The sequence below is a fragment of the Scylla paramamosain genome, chromosome 36 (genome assembly GCF_035594125.1).
Source record: "Scylla paramamosain isolate STU-SP2022 chromosome 36, ASM3559412v1, whole genome shotgun sequence".
Classification (NCBI taxonomy): domain Eukaryota; kingdom Metazoa; phylum Arthropoda; class Malacostraca; order Decapoda; family Portunidae; genus Scylla; species Scylla paramamosain.
Window position 1 is genome coordinate 10,999,408 of NC_087186.1, and position 14,617 is coordinate 11,014,024.

The following is a 14,617-nucleotide window of genomic DNA, read 5'->3' on the forward strand; positions in this document are numbered from 1 at the left end:
CTTTCTTTTCTTTTTCTACTTCTTTCACCCATCCGTTCTTCCTCCTTTATTGCTCTTCTGCTTCATCCATTTTCGTTATCAAGTGTTTTGGTCTAAATTTTAATCTCTCTCTCTCTCTCTCTCTCTCTCTCTCTCTCTCTCTCTCTCTCTCTCTCTCTCTCTCTCTCTCTCTCTCTCTCTCTAGTGGGTGAATGAAGAGAGAGATGGTAAAATTTGGTGTGTGTGTGTGTGTGAGAGAGAGAGAGAGAGAGAGAGAGAGAGAGAGAGAGAGAGAGAGAGAGAGAGAGAGAGAGAGAGAGAGAGAGAGAGGAACATGTGTTATCATATAGCTAACAAACACTTGGGGAGTTGGTCTGCTAGAGAGAGAGAGAGAGAGAGAGAGAGAGAGAGAGAGAGAGAGAGAGAGAGAGAGAGAGAGAGAGAGAGAGAGAGTACAGAACTATCCCCCTATTATCTATTACTACCCATGAAAATACCTACATATCAAGCCAAACCATTAACTACTAATGGAGTTAATTTGAGAGTAATTAAAACTGGTTATAATTTTTCGTATGTGGAATTTTTGCTGGAGGAGGAGGAAGAGGAGGAAGAGGAGGAGGAGGAGGACGAGGAGGAGGAGGAGGAGGAGGAGGAAGAAGAAAAAATAAGCCATGGAATCAGTATTTTTTGGGGGGACAGGAAGAAAAGGAGAAGAAAGGAGATGATGATGAAGAGGAGGAGGAGGAAAAGGAGGAGAACAAGAACAAGGACATGAACAAGAAGAACAAGAACAAGAACAAGAAGAAATCACATAAAATCAAATTAAAAAAGAACATTTTGAAACTTGACAACAGGAAAAGAAGAAGCAGAGAGAGAGAGAGAGAGAGAGAGAGAGAGAGAGAGAGAGAGAGAGAGAGAGAAGGAGAACCAGGGATGAAAGTACATCTCTCTCTCCTCTCATACTCAGGCGATGACGTCACATGAGGTCAAGGAACACCTGCAGGAGAGAGAGAGAGAGAGACAGAGAGAGAGAGAGAGAGAGAGAGAGAGAGAGAGAGAGAGAGAGAGAGAGAGAGAGAGAGAACCAGAGATGAAAGTACCTCTCTCTCTCTCTCTCACTCCCCTACAGGTGTTCCTCCTCACGTAACGTAATCACTTGAGTATGCAAGTACTCTCTCTCTCTCTCTCTCTCTCTCTGAATAGCACCATTCTCTATCTCTCTTAACTCCCTCATCCCTTTTCTGTTTTATCTCCTTTTTTTATCATATATTTCATCTTTCTTACTCCATCTCTCCTGCTCTAATCTCCTCCGTTTTTTTATGTACTTTCTCTCTCTCTCTCTCTCTCTCTCTCTCTCTCTCTCTCTCTCTCTCTCTCTCTCTCTCTCTCCTTATCTTCCTTCATTATCTTATTTTCCTTTTATTTCCTGTCTTTCCTTCACTCCTTCTCTCACGTACGTTTTTTTTTTTTTCTTTGTCACATTTATCCCATCTCCCTTTTATCTTCATTCCTCCGTTTATCTCCGTCTCTCTGTTCCCTACTGTTTAAACCCTCCTTCAGTCCTTCCCCCCACCTTTTCTCCCCTCACTACCCACACCTACCTTGTCCTCCCCAGCCTCCACCACCTGTCTCCTCCTACACCTACACCCACACGCCTGTTTAGTTACCTGTCTGAGGAGCTGCCTGACGAAGCGACTAAGGAATTTCATCTTCCCACATTTACTTTTCTATTCTGAATGAGTTGCAGGAAATGCCGAGACAGTGTGTGTTTGTGCATGTGTGTGTCTGTGTGTGTGCGTGTGTTAAACCGATAAAATACTTCTGTTGTTCTATTGCTATTGGCTGAGAAATCCACCAATCACAAACCCTCTTGAGTTGCAAGTTCTATGCTATATCCTAAAATTTTAAAGAGACCATGTATTTTATTTTAGACAATTATTAATGTTCAGTCGTTTTAAGTTCTAGAAACAACGGAAATAAGTGTTTGAATCTTCGCGGTAACAAGAGCTAAAGAGAAAATTAAATAAAGGAAACTGCAACAGAAGAGTCAGTCACTATGAAGAATGACGCAATGCAATCATTTTAAACAGTGACGTCAGTGAGAATGCGCGACGAATGACTGGCACGTGTGAGTGTGTGTGTGACGTCACCACCACCACCACCACACCCACTCGTTCACCATCACAAGACACCGCTTCTATAAACAGTGGTGCACTCATGAAGTAAAATATCAGAGGTCTTAAAGCAGGCCCTGAGGGATACCACTGCGTCACCATTACGTCATGGACACGTCACTTAAGAGCAAGCTAAAGCGGACACTTCACTTAGGATGGGAGTCAAGGAGGCTTTATTATGATACTTCTTCTTCTTCTTATTATTATTATTATAATAATAATAATTATTATTATTATTATTGTTGTTGCTTATATTGGCTGTATTTCTCTATATCAATTACGCTGGTCTATTAGTTCTTTTTTATCCAGTTCTTTTTATCCGCTTATACAATATATGTATTTTTCATTTACTTATCCATTATTTATCTTCCTCCTCTTACCCACAATTACCATTTATTTCATTCACCTACCAATTTACGAACAATTCATCCATTTATCTACCTATCCACTCATTCCTCTCTCTCCGGATACACCGACAGAATTGAAACACTAACTCAACTTATGGGCGTGGCCAAGGTCGTCATCAGCATGAAAGAGTGGCAACAAGTGATGACTCGTAAGGTATTCCAGGAAGACTTAGGAGGAGGGGGATGTTCAAGAGGAAGTACAAGGTGTGGAGGTTGTCATGAGAAGGAAGACTGGGTGTGTTTCATTGTTTTTAATTGATGATAGTTGTGGTGGCGGTGATGTACGTGGCGGTGGTGGTGGTAGTGGTAGTAGTAGTTGTGGTAGAAGAAGAAGAAGAAGAAGAAGAAGAAAAAGAAGAAAAAGAAGAAAAAGAAGAAGACGAAGACGAAGACGAAGACGAAGACGAAGACGAAGAAGAAGAAGAAGAACCAATAATGGTAAAAGTAATACGAAGAGGACGAGGAGAAAAAAAAAAAAAAAAAAAAAAAGGAATTATGATGATAATGAACACACCGCCACCACCACCATCACCAACAACTTCGCAACATCATCACACCCTCATCACTGCCTGTCCCATCCTATTTTGACAGAAGAGACGCCGCGCCATCCTGCACACGTTTATTCCTGCCATGAACCAATACATCACTTAAAGCAAAGGTACTTCAAGGATATATCCCAGCCTAAGCCTCTTTTGCACAAACCTCCCCAATCTGTCTCTCCCTTCTACTAGCCACCAGACTCACTCTCGACTGACCTACAGTTTAGAAAAAAATTACTGGATTGCTTCAGTATCAAGCATCCTCACCTCTAACACATGCTATCACCACTGCCATCTGGTATTTGGGTGTGGATAAACTTGGATTGCTGTTGTGTGTTATCATCTTCCTTCCACAAGCAGGTAGTGAATTGTATAGTAGCTGAGTGCTGTGGAAGATAAATGATTGAGTCTATTAATACATGTTTCTTGATTCACTTTAACATGCTGTAGTATAAGTTAATTGGATTTTCTATGGTGTTTTGTATTCTGGTGATAGTTTGAGAAAGACTACACCACCAATAGGAAAAGAAAAAAAATCAAGAATATCTAGCTAATCATCTCTGTGGCGTTTGAAAATTATCCTGACTCATTTTAACATGTAGAGGAAGTAAGTTTGATTTTCAAGGTGTGATAGTTTCAGATAAGAAAAACACAAATGATATCCAGTGAATCATCTCTGTGGCCTTTGAAAATAATCCTTGTGAGAGAAGAAAGCTGCCATATAGACCATAATCTGATGAAATACAGTTTACTATTGATGAATGTGTCCATAATTCTTGCCCCATAAATTAAGTTGGAATTATCAATATGTAGTGAGCAGTTTGGCAGCCACAGTGCATGTCAACCCCTACAATCAATAATCATGTATGTATTCTGATGTCTCTCCTCTGTGGCTTCTCAAAAGTACAGCACCAGCATAAGTATTTCCTATACTTATGCTTATGAGGTCAAATTTAATCCCTGCAGTACTATCATCTTTCCACTGCCATCTCTCTATATATATTTGCTTCATTTCTGACTTTACATTTTCTTTCTGTATCTGTCTCTCAGCCCTTCCTCAATCCCACATCATAAATTTTCTTCCTGCATTTCTTCCCTGCAGTAAAATCATCTTTCCATCGCACTTTACACTCTCTTTCTCTGTCTGTGTCTCTCTTCCTTCTTAATCTATCTTCCTTTAAGTCTTCCCATCTTATTCAGTCTCCTCTTCAGGTGACAAGATTACACCACTATGTTCACTTTTCTTTGTCAAGCTACAATGCAGAAGCTGTGCTAAAACAAAACTGTTTGGTGTACATGGTAGTCTGGAAAATAAACCCTAGTCTGATTAAGTGTTCTTGTATTGACCCAAGTAATGAGGTGATGTATGTGATGCCCTGCCTTGGAGCATCATAGGTACAGAGAAACTGATCTGAAGGTGTGATATCAGGCTGTGCATGACAGCCTTTCACAACGACAAACAGAAAAGGAAAATAAATCCTAGTCTGGTTAAGTGTTCTTGTATTGACCTGAGTAATGAGGTGATGTATGTGAAGCCCTGCCTTGGAGCAACATAGATAACACTCTCCAGGAGCTTAGGCACAGGAGAGCTGACCATACACATCTTGTACTTACCTTCCAATAAAATGAGTAGCACTTGGTCAGATACACAAGACAATCTTCTAACATCAGTTTATCACTCACTTTTTTGCATTTCTGTTGCTTTAGTGAGATTCTCTACTATTGTTTTCTACTACTTTTCTACTATACTATTCCCTTTTCACTGAGTACTCTATGGTTCTGTTATCTGTGCATGCTGAATTCCAATAAAACAACAATATTTACCAGACACTTATCTATAGCTCTCATTTATTTTTATACTTGAGGTTTGCCATGGCAAGCTCTCACTGCTCCTGCCCCTTGCCCCCATGCAGCATGGTAGCGTTGTGGCCAAGCTTCTCCAGGCTGCAGATGAGGACGTCCGTGCCCTTCTGGTTGACAAAAGTGAGAATGGGCACAGTGCTGCCACATTTGAGGATGTCCAGCAGCTTCTTGCAGTTCTGCTCTGTCACTATGTACACCACCTGCTGCACATGCTCCACCAGCTTGACCACTGAGTCAATGCACACATTGGCAGGGCAGTGCAGGTACTGGTGCGCCATGCGCTCCACGGCAGGCGGCATGGTAGCTGTGAGCATGACTGTCTGCCGGAACTTGTGTTTGGACAGGAAGTTCTGCAGCAGCTTGTCCTCATCCTCGCTGTCAGGCTTCTCATTCGTCATCAGCATGAACTTCAGGATCTTTTGCATGTCTGGCTTGAAGCTCATGTCTGTCATATCTTGTCCACCTCATCAAACACCATGTAGGTGCACTAGTTCAGCACCAGGTAGCAGTTCTTCAGCACATCCACCAGACAGCCCGGGGTGGCAATGACAATCTCGCATCCATGTGCACCTCCACTGCCTGCCCTGGTACATGTAGTCCCAGGCTTTGCGCTCCTCCTCCTGCCTCTTCCTCACCTCCTCCAGCTGTGGGATGAGAGAGCTGTTTACTGGGCTGTGTTGCAGCTCTGCACTGGTGAGTCAACCAGTTAAAAAGTTACATCTATTTTTGCTTAATTATCTATCTGGCTAGTATACCTAAGTAAGCCATACACTCTGAGTGTTTGATTAGGAGGCAGTGTCATTCCTTAGCACTAGTGAGCCAGCTTGAGGAAGGTCTATTTTTGCTTTCTTATTTATCTGGTGATTCAGGATGCATCCTGATTCCCTCATGTGGTACTCAGTAGCAAACACCAAGCCCTGGGAAAACAGCAGTTATGTGGCAATGCAGGGAGAGGCAAAACACACTATTTACCTCAAAAACTTGCAAAACACCTCCAAAACACCCCAAAATATCCCAAAACAGACAATTTACCTCAAAACACTTGCAAAAACAGCCCCAAAACACCTCCAAAACACCCCAAAATATCCCAAAACACTCCAAAACACACAAACAGAGGAGTGTAATGAATTAATAAGTGAAAGAAAGCAAGAGAGTGTAAACGAACAGATGATAATGAAAAAAAGTTATTTAAATGAGATTGTCAAGATGTTTTGATGGTTTATGGTAAGGAAAATGATAGAATGGGTTTGTAATGATGACAGAAAGGAAGGAATAAGAGGGAAAAGTAAAGTAATGAGGAAAAGAAAAAGAAAATGATGCTTTACCCACAATGCACCTCTCTTTAAGAACATTCAGAGACACAAGGAAATACAAACAAATAACAAAACAAGCAAACAAAGAAAAATGAAAGGAAAAAAAGAAGATAAGCAAAAATTATATGAAAACACACAAAAAATGTACATAATAAAAAAAATAAATAAAAGAGAGACAGTAAGAATAAAGTATTGAACACACACACACACACACACACACACAAACACAGACACTCACCTCAGGCAGCGATTCCTGGAAGAAGACAGCAAAGAATATTATGTTAGCCACAGCAAGAGTGGGTGCGTAGACAGCCGAGGCCGCGAACCACCCAGTATTTCCCCAGTGGGAGAACGCGGGCCCCACAGTTGGCCCGATGGTGAAGCCTATGCTGAATGCTACGCTGATCAGTGCCTGTGGATTGAGGGGAGGTTAGGCTGGTTAGGTTAGGTTAGGGCACACCGACAACACACCACAATATAAATAAAAAAAAAAATAAAAAATGTATAAGAAAATAAAAAGTTAAAAAAAGTAAACAAACACTATATATAACACCACCACAACACCTTTAAACACCCTCAAAATACCCCAAAATACACCAAAACATCCCAAAACACCAAAACACCCTCAAAATACCCCAAAACACACCAAAACATCCCAAAACACTCAAAAAAAAACACACCAAAACACCATTAAAATACCCCAGAACACCCAAAAACATCCCAAAACTCTCCAAAAACACACCAAAACACCCTCAAAATATCCCAAACACATTACAAAACATCCCAAAACACTCCAAAAACACACCAAAACACCCTCAAAATACACCAAAACACTCCAAAAACACACCAAAACACCCTCAAAATATCCCAAACACATTACAAAACATCCCAAAACACTACAAAAACACACCAAAACACCCTCAAAATACACCAAAACACTCCAAAAACACACCAAAACACCCTCAAAATATCCCAAAACACTATAAAAACATCCCAAAACACTCCAAAAACACACCAAAATACTCCAATATACTCCTAAACATCTCAAAACACATCAAAACATTCCAAAGACATCCCAAAACACTTTAAAACACACTAAAAGTCCCAAAACACCTCCACGACACCACAAAACACTCCAAAACACCCCTAACCACCCCAAAACACACCAAAACACCTCACAACACACCAAAACACACCAAAACATCCCAAAATCACCCCAAAAACACCCCAAAAACACCTGAAAACATCCTCAGAACAATGAAAGGGAATAAAACAAAATAACAATAACAAAAAAAAACAAAAAAACAAGAAAACAAGCTGCAATATCGAACAGCAGGAACACAAACACACACACACAGACACCCTACAAACAAACAAACAAACAAACAGCCTTAGTAAGTATTTCAGTGTGTTTTTAAGTGTATACCAGCATGAATTTTGTGTTTTTTTAAGTGTTTGAGTGTTTATTTAAATTATGTTATCCCAGCCCCTCCAGACCCACATATGGCATACAGCATCAGTCCAGAGTACAGCCCCAGGTTGGTCTCGCTAGCACCGATGAGGATGAAAGCAGGAATCATCATCATTAGGCCCTGTGGATGGTGAGGGTGGTAGAGGAGGCAGTGGTGGGTTTAATAATATTGTTACTGATAAATCCTGTTATTTTATATTATAATTCTTTGGCTACACAGTAAAAATATAGATTTGAAAATATACTTTGTAAACCTCAGTAACTTCCACTACAGCCTGTTAAACTAGAACCATGAAAACACCCTTGAAAACCCCAGCAACTTCCACTACAGCCCATTAAATGAGAACCATGAAAACACACACACACAGGCAACCCTCTCCTGGCCACATGCACACACAAACCCTCCCCAACACACACAAACACAAATACAGACCCCAGAAAACACCATACATAATTGGCAGTTGCTTTTTCAGTTCCAGTCTTAACACTTCGCATAACCCTCCCTGTGTGATTGCCATGACCAGGCCCAGGAAGGAAAACATGCGGCCCTGAGCCAATGAGTCGTAACTATGCTTGTGGTGGGTCACGAAGGTCAGCGTTAACTCCACCAAAACACACCAAAACACCCTTAAAATACCCCAAAACACTCCAAAAGCACACTAAAACACCCTCAAAATATCCCAAAACACTACAAAAACACACCAAAACACCCTCAAAATATCCCAAAACACCACAAAACACAACAAAAACATGCCAAAACACCCTCAAAATACCCCAAAACACACCAAAGCATCCCAAAAAACTCCAAAAACACACCAAAACACCCGTAAAATACCCCAAAACACCCAAAAACATACCAAAACACACAAAAACATCCCAAAACACTCCAAAAACACACCAAAACACCCTTAAAATACCCCAAAAACTCCAAAAACACACCAAAACACCCTCAAAATACCCCAAAACACTCCAAAAACACACTAAAACACCCTCAAAATACCCCAAAACACTACAAAAACACACCAAAACACCCTCAAAATATCCCAAAATACCACAAAACACTACAAAAACATCCCAAAACACCCCAAGACACCCCAAAAACACCCAAAAAACACCTGAAAACATCCTCAGAACAATGAAAGGGAATAAAAAAAAAAAAAAAAAAGCTGCAATATCGGACAGCAGGAACACAAACAAACACACACACACACCCTACATACAAACAAACAAACAAACAAACAAACAAAAATAAATAAATAGATAATAGGATAAAAAAAAATGAAAAAAATAATAAAAACAAACTAGAAATATATAAACCAATACAAAACACAACACACCCACATACCACCAAAACAAGACAGAATGGAACCTTGCAGGGACGCTGATGATATGCTGGTAATAAGTAACACAGGAGAGCAGAGAGGAATACAAGCCGCTGGAGTCGTGCTTGGAGTAATAGTCGAGGAGAGCAGAAGACAGAGGCAGCACCACCTTGAAGCCGAGCAGGTCCAGGATCAGACTGCCGAATACCACCTTGCTTGTCCGCGCGTTCTTCTGTGGGTGTTAGGTTAGGTTAAGTTATGTTAGGTTAGGTTAAGTGAGGTTAGGTTAGGTTAAGTTAGGTTAGGTTAAGTTAGCATATGTTAGGTTAGGTTATGTTAGGTTAAAAGAGGTTAGGTTAAGTTAGGTTAAGTTAGCATATGTTAGGTTAGGTTAAGTTAGCATATGTTAGGTTAGGTTAGGTTAGGTTAGGTTAAGTTAGGTTAGGTTAAGTTAAGTTAGGTTAGGGTTAAGGTTAGGGTTAGGTTAGGTTAGGGTTAGGTTAAGGTTAGGTTAGGTTAAGTGAGGTCTTTTTTATCTTTTATTTTTTCTCAGTATTTTTTCTTATAGTATTTTGTTGCCTTTGACCAGTGTCCCTCCTATATATACAAAAAATAAAACAAAATAAATATATAAATAAATAAAGTAAAACAAGAACATTTTTACGACTTTAAATCATTTTCCCGACACACTTGTGCATGGAGGCAGTGTTGCACGAGCGTTGAGTGACAAATATTGCATCTCAGCTTAGCAACACACACCAACACCTGCTCACCTTCTCCTTGATGTCCGCAGCCTGTACTGCCCCTCTGTCCCTGCTGTCCACCTCACCACCACTGCCACCGCCACCGCCATCGCTGCCGCCAACTTGCTTGCCGGATCGGAGGGTTGCCATTACTCTGAAAGTTACATTAGGTTTGGTTAAGTGGGGCCATGGGAAGAGGATGTAGGTTAGGTTAGGTTTGGTTAGGCTAGGTTAGGTTTGGCTATGCTTCGTTAAGTTAGGTGAGGTTAGGTTAGGCTAGGCTAGGTTATGTTAGGTTTGGCTAGGCTTCTTTAGGTTAGGTGAGGTTAGGTTAGGTTAGGTTAGGTAAGGCTTGGCTAGGTTAGGCTTGCTTAGGTATGGTTTGGCTAGGTTAGAATTGCTCAGGCTACGTTAGGTAAAGTTTGGTTAGGCTAGCTTGGGATTAAGACATGAGATAGCCAGTCTTGGGGAGGAGGAAGCAACAGACAGAAGTTAGGGTAGGCTTCTTTGGGTTAGGCTTGGTTTGGTTAGGGGCAGCTGAGGAGTGTGAAGCTCCACCACATTAGGTTAAATTTGAGGTAATATTTTAGTCATTTTCTCTCTCTGCACCAAAATTTCCCACTGTAAAAACTTTCTTAATATTTTTTTTCTGAGGGCTACAAAACAAATCACTCGTTTTCCCATTCCAGACCCCTAAACACCACCCCTTTCTTCCTTCACACACACACACACACACACACACACACACACTTTCCCTCACAGCACAAAGGAACATACACGAGCAATTAAATCCCCAACAGCAGCAGCATCAGCCTGCCAGCCCTTGACTTAAATGTAGGAAACTTTTAAACACGTAGATATAATATAACATTTTCTTCTTTACACACACACACACACACACACACACACACACACACACACACACACACACACACAGAGAGAGAGAGAGAGAGAGAGAGAGAGAGAGAGAGAGAGAGAGAGAGAGAGAGAGAGAGAGCACTATATTCCTCTCACAACACAAGAGCAACACTAGGGAACACAAACAAACACGAGGCCCACTAACCAACATCTGGACAGGAAATGGGTGTAACCTTCTGACGTATCACAAACTTCATTATCCTCTCACTTCCTTCTCGTGTGCTTTATTTCACTGCTTCCGTGACGTGGGAGAGTAAGGGAGAGCGAGAGAAAGTTTTATCACCAGCTGGAAGGAAGGTACCGCTTTGTTTACATCTGAGAAGAGAAAACGCGGGTGTCACTTCTGTCAACGGGGTTACTAATCCTAAGCTGAGAGAGAGAGAGAGAGAGAGAGAGAGAGAGAGAGAGAGAGAGAGAGAGAGAGAGAGAGAGAGAGAGAGAGAGAGAGAGAGAGAGAGAGAGAGAGAGAGAGAGAGAGAGAGAGAGAGAGAGAGAGAGACTGTCATATAACCATTTTATACTCAAGACAATAAAAGACAGCAAGCGTTTAATTTTTCATTTTTCAACTTTCCCCGCTTGTCTCTAACCTTTCTTCCACTGTGCTGGTGGTGGTGGTCTTCCTGCTTTTCTCTTTTGTCCCTCTACATTTGTATATGAAAAGAAAAAAAAAAGATTGTATTACTAAATCGACGCCAATCAACGCCTAACCTAACCTACAGTGTACCTCTCTATTTACCCTCTACCCATCCCTAGCTTCATACATCACAACACACGCTATAACACCCCTGACACGCCTCTACTATCACAGCCCCTCCCCAAAACACCCCAGTATCTTTTATCTTACCTCAAACACACCACTTCCACCCTCAAAGACCCAATGCTTATCTGCAACATGCCTATAACATAACCAAAACACCTCAAAAGCAACTTCAATCACACTAAAACACCTTAAAACACCTTAAACATACCCAGAACATTCCTAAACGCACAAAAAACATCCTAAACACATCGGAAGTGCACCAAAATATCCCCAAACACACTTAAAATACTCCAAAACTCACCAAAAAACACACCGTACCTACCCAAAACACACTCAAACTCATCCACAACATCCCAAAACACACTTAAAACATCCCAAAACACTGAAAACGGCTCAAAACACACTTAAAACACTCCAAAACACACCCAGACTGACCTAAAATACCAACAAACGCACCCAAAACTCACCCGTATCCACACAAAACACACCCAAACTCATCCATAACATCCCAAAATACACTTGAAACATCCCAAAACATTGAAAACAGTCCAAAACACACTTAAAGCACTCCTAAACAAGCCTAAGACACCCCAAAACACACCAGGAACGCTAAATATTGACTCAAACATCACCAAATCCCATCGACATACACTCCAACATTCCCTAAACATCTCCAGACACACTCCAACACCCCTAAACACACCAAATACACTGAAAGCACTGTCACGGAAGACAAATACTACAAAGACAGACAGGGCAGCAGGGAAAATTAACCTAAATATTGTTTTCTTAGCATTTTTCTGTTTTACCATCTCCTCTATTCCTTCTCCTTTCCTCTTTCTCCTCTATCTCTCTTATTTTCTTACTCATTCTACTCTTATTTACACGTCTGAGTTTAGAAACACGTGGAAACACCAGGAAAACACTGCAAAATACGATAAATATTACCGAGGAGACAGCGGAGCCGATCAAGGTCCCGGGTCTATGATGGCGGCAGTGACGTCACGGCTAGTTTACGTACCGTAACGGGTTTCATTTTGAAATTGACCCCTCGAAAAAATTAAGCTAGGCTCGAATGCCTTATATATTCTGACTTGACAAATACTTTAACTAATTTCCACAATATTATAACAGCTCCAGCCTGAGTAGTATTTAAAAAATATCCAAATGAAATATGGAAAAAAGGTTGAAATATTCGGCACCATTTAAATCATTGAAAAGTCCACAACATTTGAATTTTCAGGAACGTAAAAAATTTAAAAAAATCTGAACTATCATCTTACACAATCAAAAGTTACCTGGAACAAGAAGTAAACAAATAAAACCGAAATTGTGTAAAAAACAAGTGTTGGAACATAAATACGATTAAAAACCACTGAAAAGTCCACCTATTTTGACTCAACAACGAGATAAAACACTTTAAAACATACAAACTGTTTTTTCAAGCAATGAAAAGTTAGTTACAAGCTGAAATAGAGAGACAATAACACAAAAAGTGTTGTAATCACAACTTTTAACAGGACCATAAACCATTTTTAAAAGTCCACTTATTTCTCTCAACAGGAACGAAAAAACACTTTAAAAATCATAAGCAATTTTTAGAAATACAAAAGACGTAATTAGAGCGTGAAATAAAAAAACAAGTTTGTCAAAATACTGCCAAAAAAACACCCCACATTTTCGTAAAGCAACACAAAATTGAACACAACTCAACACAAACAACGAAAACACTTCTAAAGCAAATAATTATTTTTATAAACCATAAAAACATGCTATACGAGCAGAATAAAGAAGTTAAGAAAAATACCGAAAAAATATTGGAACCCACAGGTTGAATCAGGTTGGCAGAGGTAGCCAGGCATCATGGCGGCCCTTAGCAGTGGAGAAAACGGCCGCTATTTTGCTTATTATTCTTCCATCGTAACTAAATGAGGCAATGGCGGATATATCTAGCTAGCGGATATGAAAGCCTTGTCATGTGGCTCCACTTAGTGACGTGTTAGGCTTACAATAAATGAGAAATGAAGCAGATATTGGCGGACAAATGGGGAAGGCTGCCTCCACCTCAGCTGATAACATTAGATAAGTGGATTTTTTTTTACGTTTTTATAATTCCTGTCATAGTTAATTAGTAAGAGTTTTGTGGTGGAGGCTTGGAGCGCTTGTGGCATCGTGGAATACTGAGTCATATCAATATGTTCCTAACGAGGTGCAAAAACATGAAATACTGAGGCTTAACAATAAACAGTAAGGTTAACCACTGACCTGACAGCCCTGTGTGGTTGTGGGTGACACGTAACAACCGCCTATTACATCAGACTGTGCAAATTACCTGGCTGGACAAGTGGTGGGCGGGTTTCTTACCAATATTAGCCTTGGTGGCCCTATAGGCACCTCCCGGCAGGCACCAAGCTTGAACCAGCACACGCAGGCAGCCAGGGCCCCTGTCACTGTCTTGTTCTGCGAAAATACGTTAAATAAAGCAACAGTTTATGGCACCCTTTGAAAACAGTGCCTTGGTGTCTGACGTCTGGTGATATGTTGTTCCTCCCAGCCTGCTCTGCACAGTATGCACACAAACCTATCCACAAGACACTTTTAGCTTTCAATAACAAGCACCAACTTCTTTTATATTATACTAAACTAATAGAAAATCAAATATAAAGAATTATAAGCGTGTAAAAATAAATTTCAGGCCATTATAACTGTAATTGTCAAAGTATCTAGATGTTACTGATTGAAGCGCCAAATTCAAATTGGTCCTGGCTGGGTTTACATTGCAATGTCTCGTCCCTTGTGTGGCGTAATGTGAAATCATTGAAAAGCTTGTGTGAATTGAAGGCTTGGCTTAATACTGTGTTATATCTCAGCTTATATGTATATTAAGCATTTACCATTTTACGTTAAAAAACAACAATACTTCACAGAGATATCGAAGTATAACAGAGGCTCCCATACTGTAGTTAATGATCAGAGAATTACCAGCCTTTCTCTGTGTTAGAGGAGAGGAGTTGATGAGACGAAAAGCTTTTGATTCCACCCTGTCTTCTCTCACCCCTATTCTGTCCACCTCTCTAATGCAAGAGTTAACCAGTATTCTCAGTCATTCATCCCTTTCTCTGGTAAAC

At 40.5% G+C, this 14,617-nt stretch overlaps 1 protein-coding gene across 5 annotated transcripts; it reads right to left on the reverse strand.

The window, feature by feature from the left end:
- Nucleotides 1-4,918: 4,918 nt before the first annotated feature.
- LOC135090984 (probable ATP-dependent RNA helicase DDX23) lies at nt 4,919-14,062 on the reverse strand. 5 transcript variants are annotated; one of them, XM_063988256.1, is made up of 8 exons: nt 13,854-14,062; nt 11,317-11,370; nt 10,875-11,044; nt 9,842-9,965; nt 9,092-9,300; nt 7,777-7,867; nt 6,514-6,687; nt 4,919-5,606 (listed from the first exon to the last, which is right to left on the reverse strand). In XM_063988256.1, the coding sequence occupies exon 8, from the start codon at nt 5,412-5,414 to the stop codon at nt 4,983-4,985; it is 432 nt and encodes a 143-aa protein (XP_063844326.1). In that variant the 5' UTR covers nt 5,415-5,606; nt 6,514-6,687; nt 7,777-7,867; nt 9,092-9,300; nt 9,842-9,965; nt 10,875-11,044; nt 11,317-11,370; nt 13,854-14,062; the 3' UTR covers nt 4,919-4,982. The 5 variants fall into 5 exon arrangements, with proteins under 5 accessions (XP_063844326.1, XP_063844331.1, XP_063844330.1 ...); XM_063988261.1 differs by having other exon boundaries at nt 9,116-9,300; nt 13,854-14,061; XM_063988260.1 differs by lacking the exon at nt 7,777-7,867 and having other exon boundaries at nt 9,116-9,300; nt 10,875-11,015.
- Between the last annotated feature and the right edge of the window lie 555 nt (nt 14,063-14,617).